The following is a 23,781-nucleotide window of genomic DNA, read 5'->3' as shown; positions in this document are numbered from 1 at the left end:
TTTGTCAGTAATTAAACACCAAAGGGGATTTTATGCAGTTGATGATATGCCCTCTTTACACCCATCATGTTCCATGATATCATAGATATACAAAATGTAGTAGAATATAGCAAAAACGACGCTGTTCCAGGTTCGATACCTTTTTAAAAATGACGTTACATACAAAACATTGCCAGGATGTGACGTTGACGTTTACGTTACGTTAAAGTCCCGACACAAAAGTCAGAAAGTATAGATAAATTTCAGGTGATTTCCTAATACACCCTAAAGTCACGAAAGGTACACTATGTAAAACAAAAAAGATCAATTAAGGGTCCAACCGAACAGATCGGAAATTGATATTTTACACATTAAAGAAAATTACTTAATCACAATATATCGCGTGTATCAGAATTAATACTTAACAGTTCATGCATATTGCTATCGCACATGAAAGTTAATTAGTTTATAGTTCACACATCGTCAGTGGTGGGTACACTTCTAACTTCTAGAGGGTATAGTTTCACGATTGGCCGTATCGTCACACCGGTAGTGGTTCTAAGTTTGACTGCTCGTGTTTACCCGTCCATTCTAGTGAGTACCTCGTCTACCACGGCTAGTTTCCATCATATTCTCGGAGAGTCGTCATGGCTTAGTACAACGTCGCCCACTTTTATCGTTACATCCTGTCTTCTAGTGTTTTTCACGAAAAGCCTTTAGGAACTCGGACATCCATCTGCACCGAAAGAGGTCTATGAGCGTCTGCTGCACCCGGACCCGTTTGGTGAGTGATGTGTGATCTGACGTAACATCAGAGTTACTCGTATCAATGTCGTTGGATATGGTAATAATGTCGTCTGGCGGCCATACAACAGGTGTGGTGGAGTCAATGGAGTAGGATCATCTGAACTGGATGAAACGTGCGTCAGCAGTTGATCGTTGATCATGCACTCTGCCTCAGTAATGATTGTTTGAAGGGATTCCAGGATAACGTACGCTTGTCCAATAATCTTCATAAACGTCACCTTCGTCAGGCCAATAAGTCATTTCCAGAATCCTCTGTAGGGAGCTTTCTTAGGTATAAATCGCCATTCTGTACCCATTTCATTCAGTGATGTTCTAATAGATGCAGACTGGAACAGTTTTCTGAGACTGGAAGCATGCCTTAAGGAATGGACTTTCCGCTGACAAACCCTCTAAACGCTTACATAAATGTGGAATCTGATAGGTCGGTGACAACTTCTAAATGTATGGCTCGTGTAGCTGCGCATGTGAAGAGACATATGTATGCCTTTGATGTGGTTCCTGTATTTTTCTTAGTTTGGATGGCTCTGGTAAAGTCAACACCTGTGACTGTGAATGGAGGTGCATTTTCAACTCGTATCTTTGGCAACGGTGGTGGATCAGGGGCACTTTAGGGTCTCCCGATGACTCGTCTGCAAGGCACGCACTAACGGGTAATGGCGTTTACAAAATAATGTCCCGTATCCAATACTTCTGACGAATGTTGGTTACGGTAGCGTTCGTTCCGGCATGCAGGTACTTTTCATGGGCGTGCTGTACAATTAGGCGGGTAAATAGTTTTTTCGTAGGCAACAGGTAAGGAAAATTCGTTGACTCAGCAACAGGGCCTTCTGGATTCTCCCACCACATGGAAGTAGGCCATTACCGTCTTGAAACAACTGTAGCCGATCCACAAGCGTTGGACGAGGTATGCGGGACGTAGGGACTTCAGGTAGGTAACTCCATCTGGATAAGCGGTTTCCTGGCAATCTCGCAATAACATTTGCTCAGCATCTTGTAGTTCTTGGTGAGTAGTTCGACAATTGTATACGAATCGTCGTACGTATGCCGTAACACAAAGGAGTTTGCTGTATTTGCTGAATCTGGTTATGTCAATCAACTGGATTATGCTAATGTCTTGGCTAGACGTCGTCTGCTGGTTGGCGGGAAGATTAGGATTATCATCTAATGTCGTCTGCTCTTCACTGGTCGTCTGCATCAATGCCTGTGTAAAATTCCATGTAGGCCACGCACTAGTGTCACATAACCAGGAGGGACCGGTACTCCATAGACTGCTACTCAGGAACTTATCTGCAGTGATGCCTCTGGTAAGTAGAACCGCTCCGTTACTATCTGGTTGGCAATATCTCCATGACGACCCTAAGGTTAAGTTAGATATCTCGGATACTCGACTGGTAATAAATCTCTTTGTAGGTTTCGATGACTTCAACCAGTGCAGGACGATCTGGCTGTCGACCATCAATTCTAGTTGTGGTAGTGTGAGATTCTTCGGGGTGCCACTCGATTCTTCGCCATTACAAGTCGTGCGTCGGTGCTATTGCAGAGGTACGCTGCAGCTCCATATGATGCCATACTGGCGTCAACAAACACGCGTAACTGCCCTAAAGTCTTGTCAACTCCGGAACTAGCGGTAGGCAGCAGTAATCTGGGGAAGGTCATTATCTGTGCGGAATTCAAATCGAGGCTAAGTGTTTGCTATATGTGCTGTATATCCTCTGGTTACGGGACATCCCAGTCATATCTCTTCTTCCATAGATCTTTTAGTAGTATCTTTCTTCTGATGGTTACACGGCTAAGCAGGACTAGTGAATCATAAATTCTGGATGTGTATTTTAAGACTGCTCTATTTGTTACTTTGTCTAGTTGGGGAATACCTCTTGGAGGAAATGACAGCATGTCATTAGCGGGATTCCAACGTAAGCCTAGAACCTCGGTAAACTTATCACTATCGAGTACTCCGACGGTACTTGCGGTATGACGTAGATTATCGCTGTTAGAGCTCCAGGAACGTGGGTTCATGCCGGCGTTGGACATCAGTGTTCTGGATTCCCAAAAGTAGTTCAGGAGGTCTAATTCATTTGTGAAGTTGGATACTACGTTGTCTACATAGAGGTCTCGCTCTATAATGGTAGCTGCTTTGAGGCTCGGGTTCAAACATAGATACTTGAGGAGGGTCTACATTCAACATGTAGCGCCAAATAGCATAACTTTGAAGCGGTATGAAATCAAGGAACTGCTGGGATCGGAGTCCTGTAGCCATAGGAATCTCGTCACATCTCTATCACTCTCGTGCAGACCTACGTGAAGAAATGCCTTTTCAATGTTTGTGGTAACTGCGTAACTGTTAATAACCGGAATAGGGTTAGAAGGGAAGTTAAATCGTTCAGGATGGGCAGAGTTTCAATGATTCAGGGACGGCTCATCACGGGATTATCGGCAGCTGCAATCATACACAATTCTAGTGGGGGTGGTAGTGGAATCCATTTTCACTGGATGATGGGGTATGTAGTGCACTCTTGTTGTCTGAGAATCTTCGTCGACTTTCTCTATAAAGCCTGTTCTCTCCTGCTCTGCGATTATCCCGCCATATTCTTCTTCCATTTGTGTACAGGTCCCACTCTGGGGCAACGTTGTACGGTATCAGTATCTCTGGTTCTGCACTTAGTCGCCTGATAGTATTCTCGGTTCTGCGTTTGGTAATCTCGTAGTTTGTGGGAAGTGGAGGATGGTCTTGTTTCCATGGTAACCGGGCAGTGTAGCATCCATTACTCTACTGAATGGCATTCTGCTGATAATTCTCAAAGTAGTCTGTGATCTTCTCGTCGTCGTAACTATCGGCGATCCCCATGCTCTTTATCTCTCATAATTTCTCTAGGCTGTGGACTTTATTTGCACAGGAAGTGATGACGTTCAGTGCATGCTGGGTAGAATCTCTGGAGCTCGAATCAGGTAAGCGTCCGGATAATAGGTAACCAATCTTGGACCTCACTGCCGTGGGACCATCTACGCGTCGTGCCTCATCGTCAACAATATCTCAGTAGAAATCAGCGCCGATGAGTAGGGATATGTTAAAACAACTGTCACTGTTCACTGGATTGGCTCAATTAAAGAGAATTCCTATAGTTTTTTTCCTTTCATAGAATTTTTTTTATTTCACATATATGATAGGAAAATTTGTGCTGAAAACAATGAACAAATAAAAACAATAGGTCACCAGGCTTGTTTTTGTGAAAAGATGTTTTGAACACACCGACTGTTGCTGAAACTGCCAGCGATTTTTCAACATGTTCATAATTATCTGCTTTTTTATACATACCAACCAAAATATACATCCAGGCAGCACAATACGTTTTTTTCTTTTTACAGATTTTATTATATACTTATTTGATATCATAGTCAAATTTGTAATACTCTATCCTTACAATAATGGGTATAAATGAAATAAATATTGTTTCATATTTACTTTTGTGAACTTTTTTCAATGAAAAATACCCATAGTGAATAATACTTTTTTAAATTTTGAAAAAACTTTTTCATAGAATTTTTTCTTTTTCTTCCTGTGTATAGTTAATTGTATTGTGAGCATAAAAATGGCTAAAAATGTATGGGTCACCAGGCTAAATTTTATGTTAAGACCGCTAGAATACAACACCTGTTCGGACGGAGATGGCGCGAACCTGGCCAAATTGATTACATGTATGTTTGCTCAAAGTTAAAAAAAAAAGTTTTAAAAATTCTTAATTCTTTCTATAATTGAATACTAAATAATCTGAAAGGTGATATTGTCTTATCAGTACTAAGTCAATTGCTTTACATTATATGAACAACACTGTCTTTGTACTAAAATGTGATGTGAAAACACAACCACAAAAATAGCAAGATACCTGTCAGGCATGATACTTGTCAATACAACATAATCCAGTATCAACATTAATTTTGATTACTTATATAACTTATCAAAAATGTTATTTCATTCAAAATTCCTCATATTTAAGATTGTCTGTAACATGTTTCAACAAATGTTGACTTCAGTTCAGTTTTCCATAGAAAGTGTCGGCTGCGCAGAAAGATGAGCATAAAAAACTATAGGATTTCCCTTTAAGACCTCGTAAGTATGTTAAATTAACCGTGGAATCTTTCAGTTGATTAGTAATGGGATTTGCTTTGGTCGGGACAATAAGAGTTCTGATTGGGATCTTTTGCTTAGAATCTGTTATCAAGTAGAAGGTAGTGCTATCAAGGTGCTGAACTCCGTCACTCCTCCCTCCAAATGCCGACAAACAAATTGTCTCGGTTGTCTCCCTTAGCAGTTGTAATTCTTGCGCGAACGACTATGTTATGTACGATCGTTGTGATCCTTCATCAAATAGGATAGTAGCGTCTAAAGAATGGTTTTCTCTGGAACATATAAGGGGCGATGGTTGTCTTCAGTAAAACTCTGGATAGGCATATTTGGGTTGATGATGCGTGCATCGATATTTCCGGTTGGGGATAGGATGCTTGAGCTGATGCCTTTGGGCCTATGGTTTGAGTCTATGTAAGTCTACTAGGTTGCGGGCGTTTTCTGGCTTGCAAATACTTGTGTGATGCTTCTTGTGGCACCTTTGACATGTACGACGTGACTTGCATCTGGACATCATGTGTGAACCAAGGCAGTCGAAATATAGCCGATTCTTTTTCACGACTGCTAGTCTGGATGGGACGTCAGGGTACTTGGGACAATCTATGGAACTGTGTGATTCCTGACAGAAGGCACACTTGACTGGGTTTCTGTGGGATCTTTTAGGGGAAATCATGGAATTGGAAGAAACTGGCGCAGTTCGTTTCGTCTTTGTACCAGTATAAAACATACATGTCTACTTCCGGCTGGTGACTTACAGGACCGCCTGCATCTAATATATTTATTTCCCTGGATATTGCCTTGCGTAGATCTAGTAGCTGCCAGTCACTGTCGCCGTGCTCTTGGGCTAGGTTACGTCGCACTTCTCCCGGTAACTTATCTAATATTATATGAAGTTGCCATATGTGTCCTGATACTGACCATTGGACTCTAGACTACTGATATACGATTCCATCTTATCGTAGAAACTGCGCAAGCTATGGGTACTATTTGTCGGGGCTGGAAGCTGAAGAAGGACTTGCATACTGGCGTGGGTAATGTTTTGTCGGCGACAATACCTTTCTTTCAGTAAATCTACCGCTCGAGCATAATTGGCATTGGTCAGCGTTAAACCTTCAATAGTTTTGGCTGCTTCAGATTCAAGCTGAGATTGCAAGTAGCTGAACTTTTGCACATCAGTTAGATAAAAATTCAGATGCACTCTGGATTCGAATGGGTCCAAGAACGTTTGCCAACGTAAAATATCCCCGTTGAAAGTAGGGAGCGTAAGTTTCGAAGTCTATGGAAAATAGACGATTTTGTAGAATTAATAGAAGCGTTACTTACAGGTTGGCATGTATACTGTACTCTGCCTGTGGCTATATTCTGTGATTGGACGCTTGCGTTGCTGAATGGTTCTCCAGGGCAGACGTCAGTGGGATACACCTCTGTAGACCGGATACCCTCCGTAGGTTGGACACGATACGCTGAAGGATGGAAACTGGACCCTGTATGTTGAAAACTGGACCCGGTAGGCTGGACATTACTACTGGGGGTAGTTGCGGCTTGGATAGATTGGGACGAAGATTTGCGGTTGTTCTTAAAAGCTTGTAGACTTCTGATCTGATTTTTTACGCTCAGCATGTAATCATTGGTCTCTATCATTTCAGTCAATAAATCTTCGCCATCAGTTTGCGCTAGTATCTTCTCATTAGTACCTTTCAGTGACTTGAACTTGGCCTCTACTGCTTCAAGAATCGTGTTGAATTCCACCATGTCGACGTCGCCACATAACATCTTCAATCTTTTTCAGCTGTGCAGTAATGACGGCTTTCTGTGTCTCTCGTGTAGTTTCTTTGTCATTTCTGTTGATTTTCTTTGGGCACCAATATCTTAGATATAGTGGAATATAGCAATAACGACGCAAATCCAGGTTCGATACCTTTTTAAAAATGACGTTACATACAAAACATTGCCAGGATGTGACGTTGATGTTTACGTTACGTTAAATACCCGACACGAAAATCAGAAAGTTTAGATAAATTCCAGGTGAATTCCTAATAAATCGAAAAGTCACGAAAGGCACACTATGTAAAACAAAAAAGAAAGATCAATTAAGGGTCCAACCAAACAGAACGGAAAACAAGTATCAAAACAATTCAATTACCGTTTGCTTTAGCAACTGCATATCATGGAGTCTATATACAGTTCCGTGAGACAAAAGGCTGTAAAAATCAATAAGACACTATACTGTAACAGGATGCCTTCCTATCACTTAAGTATTCTCTTCATTTCTGAAGATTAAATATAGTTACTTTGTTTCATACTAAAAATAACGACGAGAGATTACGCATTCACAAAATAATATATTTTATGAGCATCTTTTTATAACATGTTTGCTCTATTACTGTCTTCAAATAGATTCTTCTCTCTCATCCATACTTCTGATGAGCAAAATCACTGTGTTCAGTGTCGGAGTACTATGCACTACGAGAATGTATCATTAATTTTTCCTGAATTATCAGAAAAAGGGGACAAAAATCAATTTTTTACGGTATCCATTTCGGAATCCTTCCAATTCATGTTAAATTAAAGGCCTTATAATTCAAAAATGAGTTTATTTGTTAGAATTTACAAACCACCTTTCAAAAAATATATTACCTATATTTATGCACTTTTCTTCACAAATAAACGGATTGAATTACTTTAGAAACTTTACAAAATTGCACATTTTTATTTGAGAAGAAATGGTGATTGTATATTAAGACTATAAACTGTCCTTACTATTCTAGACTGACTTCCGTTTGTTCTGTCATATTTTTCATATATAAAGTTTTCATCATTAGAAGGGGAAGTAACTCCAGCAGATTGTTATCTGTATCAACATTGTTTTTTGCCCCTGGATCCGTAAGTAAGGATTAGACATCAGATAAAAATGTGTAATTTTAGAGGCTTAAAATTTACTTGATTTATTACTAGAATTGTTTTTCATTACGTTGTGTGACTTATAATTTTACAAAATACAAATAGAAAGTATTATAACATCTCCATAAAATCTTTTATATACCTTGTCGCAAAAGTCTGACTTAGTAATGAATATTTTCAAAAAAAGCTGAATTTCGATATTAAGATTTAATAAAATATATATGCCGATAATATGAGATGGCTAAGCGAGCGCGAGAATACTGCTACAAGAAGACCAACCTGAAAAAGAGCACATTTTGAGAAACTATCGTAATACTGCCCGAAGTATTTGATAGATATAAATAATGTAAATCGTTATATGCTTTTACCTATATGACACTGACAATGTATTTTTTTAAAAACCAATAAGTTGAAAGAAGAGTTTCACCATTACATGTATGCTCCGAACAAAGTCTATAAGTTCATTGTCCTGATATAAAAGTCACGTCTATGAAATTATTCACTGGATTACTAACAGAAACACTCAATCATTACAAAAACCATTATAACAAAGATGTTAAGGTTCATGTAAAGTGTTTGGAAACCACCCCTCGGGTGAATTTTGATTTTTGAAATTTATTCTTCAAAGCTCGTTGCTATTTATTATAAATACTCTGAATTTTTCAGAGGAAGTATGGAATACATTATACAAAGGTAAGCTTCTTTGAGAATAAGTATTTTGTCAAAACTTACATGTACTTCGATCGCCACAGTTCTATTTTGTAGAAAATATCAAACTTCTTTTTCAAAAGTATTTTTTCTTTAAATAGGTTTTGTTTGTGTCTCTTACATATTTATCTAGGTACTCCCAGTATTGAAATACGGTTAACTTACATATTTTCTGAAATATAGGAGTATTTTGTCATTTTGACAGCTCTACTTTCACTTTCGTTTTGCAATTTTTGCAACTTTTTGAAATGTAGATGTATTGTAGCAATTTTAACACTGGAGTACCTGGAGAAATATGTTAGGCACACAATAAGTATAGACCTAATGTCAAAATATTTTTGAAAAAAAGAAGTTTCATATTATTTACAAAACAGAATGTGGACAAACAAAGTACATGTGATATAAGAGAAATATTATTGTACCGAACAAAACAACCTCTCTTGAATGACACCTCTACTCTTTCTGAACTGTTTGGTCTACAATGTATGAAAAACAAAGGCCTATGAGGTCTCAAAACAGGAAACGAAAATTCACCCGAGGGGCAGTCTCAAACACTTTACATGAACCTTAAGACATCACTAATTTGTCGCATAAAATTTCGTATATAGGGATCAAAGACACTTAGGAGTACATTGCATACTGTCTTGTGTCATATTATTACTTCTAAGATGCACAGTATCAGCGATTCCGGATGTGCGTTATTTTTTTTTTTTGTTTTCTGTTGTTGTTGTTGTTGCTGCTGCTGCTGTTGTTGTTGTTGTTGCAGCAATAACATTGCCAGCAGCCCTTGCAAATTCTGAGGCTGATATTATACTTGACGTTAGAAATATTAAGAACAACATAATTTACATTAATCAAAATTAGGACTGGAGGGAATTTAATTTGTCTTCTTTGAATTTAAAACTAATGTATAGAGCAATGTCTATGAATATTCTTTGTGGCAAACATTTCCATACGCAAAATATTTCTTATAACATGTCGTGTCAGAAAAATAAACAAGGGAATTACTGTTGAGACATTTCGTAAAAACATATTTTTATTCAAGTATTCCTTTCATCTATTTAAATGCTAACTGTTTATTGAGAATGTATTTATTTAAGTTAAACGTAAATGGAAACTTTCTCTGATAACATTATTTTTATCTTCTTTTATCGACCCATTGTTGTATATATATGGACGGGCCAAAATCGGAATGAAGGATTGTTGTATATCTTTTCGTGTTATACTTTGTAATAAAATGTAGTTGCCGTGGTTCAATATCCTGACATGATATAACCACATTATAGTTTCATATTAGTTTCATATGTAATAATATATCTCCATGTATTCATACATTTCATGCTGGAACCTACAATGTCTAACAATTCATGAATAGGGAGAATGAACAGTGTGTTCTGATGCAATCATATTGTGGATGGTGGTGATAAGAAAAAAATAGAAAGCATAAAACATGAATAATAATATGGAAACGAACAGCTTAACAGCATCCTTCCTCGTGAGCCTATCTTACCCCCACCTGGTTACTGGTGCCATCACTTACTACTTCAAACATACTACACAATGCTCACACAGTTATATCTAAAAGATAAAATTCAAGATGTTAGGTTACAATATTAATTTAGAACTGGTCCTAGAGTTTTTATCTGAGCATTTACTGCTACAGTAGGCCTATACGATGTAGACGAATGACACGACAAAATTCTCCACTTTTGAATTCTAATAACACGACATATTTTACCTCTGATTTTCAATATCACCATTGTTACAAGTTAAGACCCTTTTAGCATCTTTGGCATCTTTCAGGCCTTACACCTTGTCAATATTGAATGTATCATCATTGTTTATCATATTTTCACTTGAATATAAATTACTCGTGTTAAATGGGTTATATGTTAAAGGGATAACAAGGCGTTGCTTTCGTGAAATCGATCAAAGATAAGTTAGTCAATTAAAAGGAAACAGAAAACTTTATTTTTCGCATGTTATTTAACAATTTACTGACGTCAAAGTCACTATTTCCCAAGATCTAAAGTTGCGGAAAATCGCAAATAGAACAATTTTACCCTGGGAAACTCATAATCTTACGTAGTTTGTGGAAAGAAAATAAATGTATAAACTGATATGTTACAATCTACATCAATTTTCAACACTACATCCTAACCTGTCATATATAACTCAGTTTTATGCATTTTTATAAGTACTATACATGGAAACATAGTTACGTATCTACATTTGTATGATAATTCTCTGACAAAGTTGAACATCCATTTAAGCAGTATAATTGTGTTTAGAGTTTTTATACATTTATACATTTTGTATGTTTACTTGCGTGATGAGATGTACATGTATTGACATGTCTATATGTTGCTTAGGCTATAGAGCTTCTTTGTTTTAAGAAAACCATAATAATTATGTTATCAAATGAATTCTTGTTCGTTTGAAGGTTTCATTACTCATGTGTATATCTCTTCTGTTCTGTATTAAGTTTGTAAAGCGCCTTTGAACTCGTTTTATCATGAAAAGGGCGCTATATAAATCTGGTATAATATATGGTATTACAACTTAAATATTGCATTTTAGAACAAACCGGGCTTGCTATATATATACTTGCTTTTACGTGTGATTTTTTTTCAAACGAAGTTAGTATCATTATCATTGATATTCGTGTTATGTATAGTCTGTCCCTTCTTTAAATAAAATCGGAAGTAAATCGTTTTGCACATGCACGTCGATCAGTGAACGGATATTGACTACGAGCCTGACTGTACTTCCTAAAACGACTTGGTGATTATACATATGTAACTGTTATAGTGTTTTTTGTTTAAAAGATCACTGACTGAGTATAGTCGGGCTGAAAGTTTCCCATAAATCTTAGAATTTAGTCAATAACTTCACAATGCTGCTTCCAGGTAACTACCAGTAATTTCCGTTGGGCTACGTTTCTGTCGTATGTGATTTCGGCATTGTAGATCATGATCTACAACAGTTAATTTTCATATCTGCCAGTATCTTTTTTTGGTAAGCACCCCTTTCAACAGTAAATCGAACTGTCCAAATTGGAAACGGACATGTTCATTATAAAAAATTAGCAAGGCAATGGTTAAGCTATTCAGTGGATAACTTTGTTCTTATCTGCCTATGATAAAACATAATAATTCTAATTGTAACAATAACATTTTTGATATTCAACAGATTTATTGATTGAAACAAGAAAGTTTTAATATTTAACCACCAGACAAATTAACCTTTTGAGAGATTTCAGAGCGGTGCAGACATTTTGGACGTTTTCAATGTTGGAATAATGGCATTGATATTGGGGAAAGACTTTTGTCTAGGGACACCAAAAGTAGTCGCATTTAATAAACATATTGTTCTTTTGCACTTTTTATAATTAGGTGAAGGACCTATTATTACGATGAGCCAATTCACATTTTAACCTGTCAATGTATGATATCCTGAAATTATACTTTATATTACTGATTTATGCCTTATTATTTGACAGATTTTATATAGTGGCATGCATGTTTTACAAACAGTTCTTTTTTTCTTTTTACATATCTTTTTTTCTTCATTCCTTAATTATTCACAGTTCTTCCATCTGTATGTTAGATTCACGCATGTAGTATCAAGATCGGTTGTACAGAAAATCGAAATTTATTCCAAGTTTCTAGTCAAAAGGCGCAACTGCCTTATTTAAAATGAGGAAACATTGATAAGAAAACCATAAATGTTATGATAGCACATGCATAAAAATTCACTATAAGAACACCAAGTCTTTTTGTTTGTTTTATGTAAATACGAGCTATTTTATGGCCATAAAAGGCAGTCTGTATGTTCATATCTATTTATTATAAATAAGCAATAATTATTTAGTTGACTACGAAACAATCATGATATACCTTTGAATTGTGCTCTGTATTTTCACATTTTTTTTGTATAATTAATGTCAGTCAAATATTGTGTGGGTATCTGTTGTAATAAAACTGGTGTGAAAGAACCTCGAATTTGTTGTTCTCTTTTTTCTCGTCTGTGTCCATCCGTCCACACTTTCGTTTAAACAACATCTCCTCCTAAACCATCAATCCAATTTTGATGAAACTTCATAGGGATGTTCCTTGGATGGTCTTTTTTAAAAAAATTTCAAAGAATTGAATTCAAAGCAGGACTCTGGTTACCATGGCAACCAAAATGAAACACTTTAAAAATCTTCTTGCCCAAAACCACAGGTCATAGGGCTTTGATATTTGGAATGTAGCATCAGCTAGTGGTCCTCTACCAAGATTGTTTAAATTATCCCCCTAGGATCAAATATGGCCCCACCCCGGGGATCACATTGTTTATATAGACTTATAGAGGGGAAAATTAAAAAATCTTCTTGTCCAAAACCACAGGTCCTAGCGCTTTGATATTTGGAATGTAGCAGCATCCAGTGGTTCTCTACCAAGATTGTTCAAATTACCCCCTAGGGTTAAATATGGCCTCGCCCCGGGGGACACATGGTTTAAATAGACTTGTACAAGGAAAAACCTTTAAAATTCTTGTCTTAAACCATAAGGCCCAGAGCTTAGATATTTAGTTTGTGTTATGCTCTAGTGGTTCTCTACCAAGATTGTTTAAATCATGACCCTGGGGTCAATATAGGCCACGCCCGGATGGTCCCTTGTTTTACAAAGACTTATTTGTTTTGAAGCAGTGGCAAAGAAATTTGGACCACAATCATAATGTTTGAAACAGATTTCAATATTCACCTTGAACTGTCTTAATCATGACCTTCTGACCTACTTTCTTATGTTTGGACCACGTTTATAACTTTTGATACTGATTTCAATACTTACCTTTAATATTCGTAACCCTGAACTACTAAACTACTTTCTTGTGTTTAGAGCTACAGCAAAGAAATTTGTATTACCAGTTTAATTTTTAAACAGATTTCAGTAGTTATCTTGATTAACGTTTACCATGACCTTCTCATCTAGTTTTTGTTAGTGAAGCTTATGAAAATAAATTTGTTCAACCAAACAACCAAATTCATGGCCCTCTAGTTTTGTTTTTGTTTCTGTTATTGATTTTTGTTAAATAATCTCACTGGTTAAAATTAATAGCAGAATAAGTACAACAACACAAGTGACTGCCTTTTAGGCACTGATTTCTGACAGTCGTATATTTAAGCAGAGTGTGGCAAAATAAGACATTAAACAGAAATGACGCCATGAAGTCTTAAAAGTACAAAACACAGTAGACATTGATAACTAATTGTAGTGAGTGGATGAGCAAGGAAGCGATATCAAAGAACTGAGAGCAATGACATAATTGAGAAAATAATTTCTTCATGTGATGCTAGACTGTGCATAGATAGTTATTTCTTGAAATATGATATGCATTTTATTCTGAAAATAAGGGGGTTAGAGATAACTGACGGAAGAGAAACAGCAGAAAATGCATTGTATGAAGACCTTCAATAGTCACTCTTAAGGTGCCTTATTTGCATAAAATTGTCCCTAATATATGTTTCACACCTTAGAATGACTGATTGAAAAAGAATATTGTACTTGCTGAATGCACTGATTCATGACTTCATTCAATGACAAATCTCTGTTTGTGCTATATTATTTATTAAATAAAACTGAAAACGCAACTACAATTTATGAATAATATCCTACTGTCTTTCTTTACATATAAATCATAAATATCTTACATTTTTACAGTCTTAATTTGGTATGAAGGAAATGAATGACTGGTCGTGCTGATCGAACAAACACAATCGTAAGCGAACTTGTCATTAAGAACGAAATCGCCTTTCTGGACGGAAATTATAGATCTAGCTACTTTATATTATAATGTACTAGTTTATATCTTTATTATATTATTATCAAAACTTTCTACCACAGACCTGATTGGTTTTATGTTTCATGTCTCCATAGCGTTATCAAGGTAAATATTTTAAAATTTACTTATTTATTGATGAATGGTCAGTTGGCACTGCAACTACCGTGAAAAAAAGAACTATTTAATGGTGTGATTTTATTTCATGAAAACTGACAGTATCATTCCTAGAATAAAGTGTTCATCGTTTGTGTATCCATTAGTTCGTTTCGCACCACCAAACTGTACAGCGACAAAAAGTTTTAAAATGATTTTAGGGACATAAACATCGATTTACTGTATATTTTCAGATGCAAGATTCGAACAAGAGTGGCGATGATATACTTTACCAGACACAGCACCAAATTTTCATGCGCCTGCTTCCTGTTATTGTTTGTATTGCGATTCTGGGCGCTGTTGGGATCATCGGCAACATTTTAGCGATAATCTTTTACACAACAGAGTCGAAACGAACCACGAGTGTCAACTTGATAATAAGCCTTTCAATAGTAGACTTTATGGTGTGTTTACTGGTTATCCCAAATCTTGTTGAGGTAATTTTAAACGTGGGAAACAGTCAAAGGTTACTCTGCAAGGTGACACATTTTCTAAGTCGGTGGACCATCGCTAGTTCATGTATTCTGTTATGGGTCATTTCAATAGACAGGCATAGAAGAATATGTAAACCTTTTGCTAAACAGATCACAATCCATGCAGTCAAATATATAGTTGCTGCTATCATCATACTTTCATTTGCACTGTCAATTAGGAATGTGATCATTTATGACACAGTTGCTATGAAACTTTCAACATCAAGTATTAACAGGACTACAATTGGATATTACTGTACAATTACGGACGATCCAGACTTAAAGATTATCGTTTCTTCTTTCTATGCACTTGATTTTCTTCTTATCTTAGTAGCTTTGGTTACCATCATTGTGACATATTCGAATGCAATTTTCATCTTAATGAAGCAGAGACATAAAATGAAGCGGGGACCGCCAATACTGCAACACACGTACAACAACAAACGCGAATTGAGCATAATTGAGACAAGCTGCCGCGCATATGATGTCGACGGCGGTAGTGACTGGAATATTTCAGAAGACCTTGATGCATCAAGAGAGCTGTATAAGGAAAGTTCACATAGATATAATGATGATAATACTTATTCGTCTCTGGATAGAAAACATCAGCCGCTTTCCGTCTGCAATTTAACCAAGCGAAATGCAGATGACATAATAAATTCTTATGTCAAACTCGTCGCAGTCAAAAGTGTCATAGAACGGAATCTTACCATTATGATGTTTGCGGCATCAATTGTTTTCATTCTAAGTTTTACACCTTTCTTTGTGACAAAAGTAATTATGAGAATTTATCTTGGTGCTGGGATAGATTACGAGCTGAAAACAGGAATCCAGTTTGCATTAAGATCACCAGTTATGAATAGTGTCTTCAATCCAGTCATTTACTGTGTTTTCAATTCCAAGTTTAGAAAGTTCTTAAAATGTGGGTTTTGGCGATTTTGACAAAAAATGAATGCAAGGCTGGTGTGATCCATGTTAGAAGTAAAAAATGGAGTGATTACTTTAAATACTGACCTGAACAACTAACAGACTGAAATTTCATTCTCCCGGAATATATTATGCAAGTATGATAGTGGAAAATATGAAAATAAATCATGTATATATTCAAAGAGCTTCCATGACTTAGTTGTTAATTTGGTTATTGATTTAATTTCTTTCCCTTCTTTATGTTTCAAACTTCGCTTGTGATATATTTCCTTTCTGTGAGGAACCTATTTAGTTCGTTGGTTCTATCCACAGATACATCCGTGCCTGAAAGGATTTGTACAAAGATTCACCTTAAGTGCTGCAGTCGTATAACATACATTGCTCCAATATGACATAAAAAAAACAATACAAATTGTCAATCATTGAATGTAGAGGGATTCGTTGCATTTTTTTTTTGTTTTTCCCAAAATAATCTGTTCATTTTGGTCTCATATCATTTGTTTATTTAAGACAACATTTTAAAATTTGGTTATAAAATACATTATATATAGCATATCTAAAGTAGAAATATCTATATTGTTCTTCTGTGTACTTTTTCTATTTGACTGTTTCAACACCAAATCTGATATTTCATATCTGAACACAGACAAATTATAAAATCAAACGCAAATTAGTCTTTCATTGTATTCAGTATACCTTGCCATATGAATTATCTTTGGTGGGTGTTTAGATATTTGTGTACAATACGTTTACGTGCAAGAGCTGCAGACGCATTGCTGTCAGATGTCTACATCTTTATTAAGCATGTGCAAGTATAAAATATTGGAGTTTGTTGAGAAGATTGCATCACTTTTAATATAGCAAATGTAATTAATAAAAAAGATAAAGATTAATTTAATCGAACAAGATTATTATGTATAGGATGAAAGGACAAAAATCACACGCGGATTGCCACGTTTCTAGAACGCAGCATCCTCCACAGAGGTGTCTATAGGCATGTGTAAATGAGTGCCTTTTACAAACAAGAGGACCAAAAGGCTATAGGTCGCTCACCTGAGAAACACACTATAACAGTGTAAACATGTTTGACCTCGTGATTTCATGGAACAAATATTCTGACCAATTTTCATTAGGATTGGACCAAAAATGTGGTCTCTTAAGTTTAAACAAGTATTTTCTTTGATATCACCTAGTGACCTAGATTTTGACCCCAGATGACCCGTATTCAAACTTTACGTAGATGTTATCAAGGCAGTCATTCTGACTACACTTTATAAAGATCAGTCGAAAAATACAGCCTCTATCGCATACACACTGTTTTTTCTTTGATTTGACCTAATGACCTAGTTTTTAACCCAAGATAACCCATATTTAAACTTGGCCTAGATTTTATCAAGGCAATCATTTTGACCAAATTTTATGAAGATCAACTGAAAAATACAGCCTCTATCGCATACACACTGTTTTTTCTTTAATTTCACCTAATGACCTAGTGTTTGACCCCAGATGATCCACATTCAAAGTCGACATAGATTTTATCAAGGCAATCGTTCTGACTGAATTTCATGAAGATCAATTGAAAAATACAGCCTCTATCGCATACACAAGGCTTTTCCTTGAATTGACCTAGTGACCTAGTTTTTGACCCCAGATGATCCATATTCGAATTTACCTAGATTTCATCATGGCAATCATTCTGACCATAATTCATGAAGATCAGTTGAAAAATACAGCCTCTATCGCATACACAAGGTTTTTCCTTGATTTGACCTAGTGACCTAATTTTTGATTCAAGATGACCCATATTCAAACGTAGACTAGACTTCATCAAGGTTATTATTCTGACCAAAATTTATGAAGATCAATTGAAAAATACAACTTCTATCGCATACACAATTTTTTCCTTGATTTGACCTAGTGACCTAGTTTTTAATCCCAGATAACCCATTTTCAAACTCGGTCTAGATTTCATCAATGGAATCATTCTGACCATTATTCATGAAGATCAATTGTAAAGTACAGCCTCTATCGCATACACAATGTTTTCCTTTGATTTGACATACTTACCTAGCTTATGACTCCAGATAACCCATTTTCAAACTCAGCCTAGATTTTATCAAGGTAATCATTCTGACAAAAATTCATGAAGATCAATTGGAAAATACAGCCTCTATCGCATACACAATGTTTTTCTTTGATTTGACCTAGTGACCTAGTTTTTTACCCCAGATGACCGATATTCAAACTTATTCTAGATTTCATCAAGATAATCATTCTGACTAAAATTCATGAAGATCAGTTAAAAAATACAGCCTTTATCGCATACACACGCTAAATGTTGACGGACGACAGACGATACACGACAAACGACGGACGCCGGACATCGAGCGATCATAAAAACTCACCTGAGCAATGCTCAGGTGAGCTAAAAATATGAACACAATTAGATCTGAAGTACAATACAATTGGATCACAAGTACAATAAAAACAATTAAAAGAACACAGATGGGCTGTCAGTGATAAAACACCACCGGTAATAAAAAACCGTGACTAAATTTATAGCCCGATTGTTCCAAATGAAGAGGTGATATGGTAAACACTAGGAAAATGTATACCGTCTATCCTTAAAATTCATTAAATAAAGGTTTTATATTTGAACGTTCAATTTGAAAACTTTGCCACCTGATAAAGGAATGCGTGTTGAATTCATACTAAATTAAAAAAATGAAAGAAAAATCATTGTCCAAAATATGCCATTTCATTACTTCGTGTGTCTTATAATTTTACAAAATAAAAATAGAAATTGCCAAAACATCTCCATAAAAAAACTTTTATATGCTTTGTCGCAGAAATCTTTGAAGATCATAAATACCAAAGCTGAATTTCAATACAGAGAAATAGAAAAATATAGATGCTCATTTTACACCGAAAATATGAGATGGCCAAGCGAGCGCAAGGATAGTGCTTCAAGAAGACCAACCTGAAAAAATTAGAACATTTTGAGAAACTATCATACATGTAAAACTGCCCTGAAGCCTTTGATAGACTTGCCAAATGATGTAAATCGTTATACGTTATTATCTACATGACCCTGAGGTCGTGAGTTTTCATAATTATGACACCAGTATTGTTATTTCTAGGAAGCGGATTCGAGAGTGGTTCAAATAAGCTTGAAGCTTTCATCAGAGTCGAGCTAAAATATATTAGCATGAACTAAGTACATGACACAGACAATGTTTTTTAAAAAAAACAATAAATTGAAAGAACACTTTCGCCGCTTCGCGTATGCTTCGGACAAAGTCAATAAATTATGGTGTTCTGCTTGTTTGATAAACCGGAAGTGATGGCGTAACGTCATTTATCCGGAAAACATAGAATAAAGTCTGGAAACCATTTAATGAATTAATGACAATCTGTCAGTAAATTTATTAAAATGGCACTGTTGCTATATTTCGGTTGTACATAAGATCGAAATTTATTCCAAGTTTCTAGACAAAAGGCACAACTGTCTTATTTAAAATGGGGAAACATTGGTAAGAAATCCATAAATGTTACAATTGCACATGCATAAAATTTCCCTATAAGCATACTAAGACTAATTTTATTTTTAAAGTCACGTGATATAAAATATTTTATGGCCTTAAAAAGGCAGTCAAAACGTCTGTATGTTCATATCTATTTGGGATCAATAGGCAATAATTATTCAGTTGACAAAGAAATAATCATGATATACGTTTTTATTTCTAACTTTGAATTGTGCTGTGTATTTTCATCAGTAATATCAGTCAGATATTGTGTGGGCATCTGTTGTAATAAAACTGATGTAAAAGAAACTCGACTTCGTTGTTTTATGTTTCTGTTATTGTTTTTGTTAAAGCCTCTCCCTGGTTATAGTTGCGCAGTCTACAAAAATAATAACAGAACAACAACACACGTGGCTGCCTTTAAACACTGATTTCTGACTTGTCGCATATTAAACCAGAGTGCGGAACAACTACGACATTAAACAGAAAAGACGTCGGGAGGGGGAGGGAGGCTGCGTTTTTTGAATGCGGCTTTCCCTGTTGGATATTCTTCCTTGTTTTTTTTTTTTTTTCATTAATTCACTCTTAAGGTGCCTTATTTGCATACATTTGTCCTTAAAACACGTTTCACATCCAAGAATGAATATTGTACGTGCTGAATGCACTGAACGGCTTCTAGGTAGAGGAAAGTAGGAGTGAGAGAGTGAGTTGGGTTTTACGGCGAATCGACACAAAATGGTCATATATCGCCGAGAAGAAGTCATATTGCAAACGCCAACTGTAAAGCGTAAACATTGATGTAAAAATGTAAAGCATACCTAAAACATCCATGTAAAAATGTAAAGAACACTATGGATAATGTAAAACATTTCTAAAAACATCCATGTAAAAATGTGAAGCATATCTAAAATCAGTTCTGTAAAAATATATATACGTATGTGTTAAAATATCAGCTGCAAATGGAAAAGGAGGAGGCTACCCAAATATTTTTTAAGGAGGTCGTCAACCTAGCTTTACTTGCGTTGTCCTGATATAATGACACGAGGGCTTTTTCACCAGAAAAGATGAGACATAACATATCTTATATCATTAGACGACCCGATTTGGTATTCCTGTTAAACACAGCAAACTGCTGTCTTTTGTTATTTTGCAACAAATTCACAGTTTGTAGGCCACAATTATTACTTCACAGTGTAAAACATCAAAGCGACGTGCTGGAAAGGAAAACCACAAAAAAACGGCAAAGATTTCGCGCCCTCATATTATAATTCTCCCGCATTTGAACTCTAAACAATGACCTTATTCAACTAAAAATCATCACAGTCTCGGGCTGCGCCATCGCGATATTATTTCTTCGAATCTAACTTCAAATAATGATCTTATTCAACTATATATTACCATCTGCGATATAAGTCTTAAACAAAGAAGACCAACACTCTGTATAATTTGGTAGTAAAGTCACAATTTATACGTTTTAAAATACGTCATAGCTGGAAGCGTCGTAGCGATGCGTTGGACAGAAAACCATAAAACAGGCAAATATTTGGAGGATTTCACCAAGGATATAGATAAAACTCTAGACATCGTATTGGATTTGAAATGATATATCCCAAACGGGATTTTTGTCTGGAGGAAAATCATTATTCGTCGTTCAGATGCGTCCTTCGCAACTAAACACATAATTTTATTCAATGACAAATCGCTGTTTGTGCTATATTATTTGCTAAATATATATAAAAACGTTACAATAATTTCTGAATAATATCCTACTGCTTTTCTTTACATCTAAGTCAAAAACATTTTTAAACTTTTTCTATCAGTATTAATATGATATGAAGGAAATTAATGACTGGTCGTCACAATTGTTAGTAAACTTGTCATCGAGAAAGAAATCACGTTTCTAGGCGGAAATTATAGCTATGTTATATTATAATGTAATACTTTATATCATTATTACATTCTTATCTAAACTTTCCATCACAGACTTGATTAGTTTTATGTCTCCATAGCGTAATCAAGGTAAATATTTCATAATTTACTTTTAATTATTGAATGCGACTAGCGTTTGACAAACAAATAGACAATTTAATGGTGTGTTTTTATGCAAATTGGTAGTACCATTCCTAGAATAAAGTCTTTCGTCAAGTTCCATTATAATGAATATCGACAAATAGCTTTAAATTGCTTTTAGGTACATACACATCGATTGACTGTATATTTTTCAGATGCAAGATTCAAACACGAAAGGCGATGATATAATTTACCAGACACAGCACGACATTTTCATGCGCCTACTTCCTGTTATTGTTTGCGGAGCAATTCTGGGCGCAGTGGGGATAATCGGCAACATTTTTGCGATGATCTTTTACACAACGAAGTCAAAAGGAACCACGACTGTCAACTTGATAATAAGCCTGTCAGTAGTAGACTTTATTGTGTGTTTACTGGTTATCCCAAATCTTGTTGAGGTAATACTAAACGTGGGAAACACTCAAAGGTTTCTCTGCAAGGCGACACATTTTCTCAGTTTGTGGACCGTTGCAAGTTCATGTATTTTGTTATGGGTCATTTCAATAGACAGGCACAGAAGAATCTGCAAACCTTTTGCTAAACAGATAAAAATCCATGCAGTCAAATACATAGTTGCTAGTATTGTCATATTTTCATTTGCACTGGCAATTAGAAATTTGATCATTTATGACACAGTTGCTATAGAAATTTCAACATCAAGTATAAATAACAAGACTACAATTGGATATTACTGTACGATTACGGATGATCCAGAGTTAAAGATTATTGTTTCTTCTTTCTATGCACTGGATTTTCTCCTCATCTTAATAGCTTGGGTTACCATCATTGTGACATATTCGAATGCAATTTTTATTTTGATGAAGCAGAGACGTAAAATGAAGCGGCAACTGCCAAAACTGCAACACAACATCAAACGCGAACAGAGCATAACGGAAACAAGCTACGGTACATGTGATGCCGATGGAGGTAGTGACTGGAATATATCGGAAGACCTTGATGTATCAAGAGGGGTGGATGAGGAAAGTTCATACAGAGATGATAATGATAAAGCACATACGTCTCAGGATGGAAATCATCGGCCTGCTATGCTTACTGTCAACCCGAGGGCACATTCTGTCTGCAATTTATCAAAGCGAAATGAAAATGACATAAAGTCTTATGTCAAACTCGTCGCAGTCAAAAGTGTCATAGAACGAAACCTTACCATTATGATGTTTGCGGCATCAATTGTTTTCATTCTGAGTTTTACCCCTTTCTTTGTGATAAGAGTAATCATGAGGATTTATCTTGGTACTGGGGTAGATTACGAACTGAAAACAGTAATCCAGTTTGCATTAAAATTGCCAGTTCTGAACAGTGTCTTCAATCCAGTCATTTACTGTGTTTTCAATTCCAAGTTTAGGAAGTTTTTAAAATGTGGGTTTTGACCATTTTGACAAAAAAAAAATGAATGCAAAGGCTGGTGTGAACCACATAAAAATCTGAGTGATGACTTCGAGTGATAACTACAAATACTAAACTGAACAAAAGATTATAGTTAGGGTAACATACTAAACTTTCATTCTTCCATAATATATTACGCAACTATGATAGTGAAAAAAACGTCTAAACCTTGATCTTCGTTCATGTCTTGATGGGATTATATGTCAGATGATTACTTATATCGAAACTGAGATATATTCTGCGCGTTTCAATGGGTCTGCGTAGCTATAACATTGAAGAACAAAATACCAAAAGAAGAGTGGCTGTTATATTTTCAGAAGGTCTATGAAAATAAATCATGAATTGCTTATATTCAAAGAGCTTCAATGACTGAGTTTTTATTTAATTCGTTGCTTCTACCCACAGATTTATCCGTGCCTGAAATAATTTGTAGAAGGATTCACCACAAGCGTTGCAGTCATCATATAACATAAATTGCGCCAATTTGACATAAAATGGGATTGTTTGCTCATATCATTTGAGCAGCGCCATGAGAAAACCAACATAGTGCGTTTGCGACCAGCATGGATCCAGACCAGCCTGCGCATCCACGCAGTCTGGTCAGGATCCATGCTGTTCGCTTTCAAAGCCTATTGCAATTAGAGAAACTTTTAGCGAACAGCATGGATCCTGACGAGACTGCGCGGATGCTCAGGCTGCTCTGGATTCATGCTGGTCACAAACGAACTATGTTGGTTTTCTCATGGCCTGGCTTTTTTGTTTATTCTTTAAAGAAATCAATGCCTACATTCTATTGTTTAGAAATGCATAATAAATTTCAAATGTAATACTTTTCACAAATCAGTTTTGTAATACATTGTATATAGCATATTTAAATTAGAAATATCTA

The 23,781-nt window shown here is 35.8% G+C and overlaps 2 protein-coding genes across 4 annotated transcripts; both read left to right on the top strand.

Moving 5' to 3' along the window:
• The first annotated feature begins 8,327 nt into the window (after positions 1-8,327).
• LOC123554373 (alpha-2 adrenergic receptor-like) lies at positions 8,328-16,081 on the top strand. Of its 3 annotated transcripts, none has more exons than XM_045344468.1 (2): positions 8,328-8,500; positions 14,689-16,081. In XM_045344468.1, exon 2 carries the CDS (start codon positions 14,689-14,691, stop codon positions 15,907-15,909), a length of 1,221 nt encoding a protein of 406 aa, XP_045200403.1. In that variant the 5' UTR covers positions 8,328-8,500; the 3' UTR covers positions 15,910-16,081. The 3 variants fall into 3 exon arrangements, with proteins under 3 accessions (XP_045200403.1, XP_045200401.1, XP_045200402.1); XM_045344466.1 differs by lacking the exon at positions 8,328-8,500 and adding an exon at positions 14,206-14,278; XM_045344467.1 differs by lacking the exon at positions 8,328-8,500 and adding an exon at positions 14,290-14,446.
• A 5,199-nt stretch (positions 16,082-21,280) lies between these two features.
• LOC128558556 (5-hydroxytryptamine receptor 1A-beta-like) lies at positions 21,281-23,781 on the top strand. The gene is made up of 2 exons (XM_053548207.1): positions 21,281-21,437; positions 21,644-23,781. Exon 2 carries the CDS (start codon positions 21,644-21,646, stop codon positions 22,874-22,876), a length of 1,233 nt encoding a protein of 410 aa, XP_053404182.1. The 5' UTR covers positions 21,281-21,437; the 3' UTR covers positions 22,877-23,781.

Source organism: Mercenaria mercenaria, chromosome 7, assembly GCF_021730395.1.
Source record: "Mercenaria mercenaria strain notata chromosome 7, MADL_Memer_1, whole genome shotgun sequence".
Lineage (NCBI taxonomy): Eukaryota > Metazoa > Mollusca > Bivalvia > Venerida > Veneridae > Mercenaria > Mercenaria mercenaria.
Note: the sequence above shows the minus strand (reverse complement) of the source record. Positions and strands in the feature narration are given on the sequence as shown.

Coding starts and splice junctions, on each gene's coding strand:
- LOC128558556 (XM_053548207.1), top strand. CDS start 21,644: ATGCAAGATTCAAACACGAAAGGCGATGATATAATTTACCAGACACAG.
- LOC123554373 (XM_045344466.1), top strand. CDS start 14,246: ATGACTGGTCGTGCTGATCGAACAAACACAATC. Junction 14,279..14,688: donor CTGATCGAACAAACACAATC/GTAAGCGAACTT, acceptor GTATATTTTCAG/ATGCAAGATTCGAACAAGAG.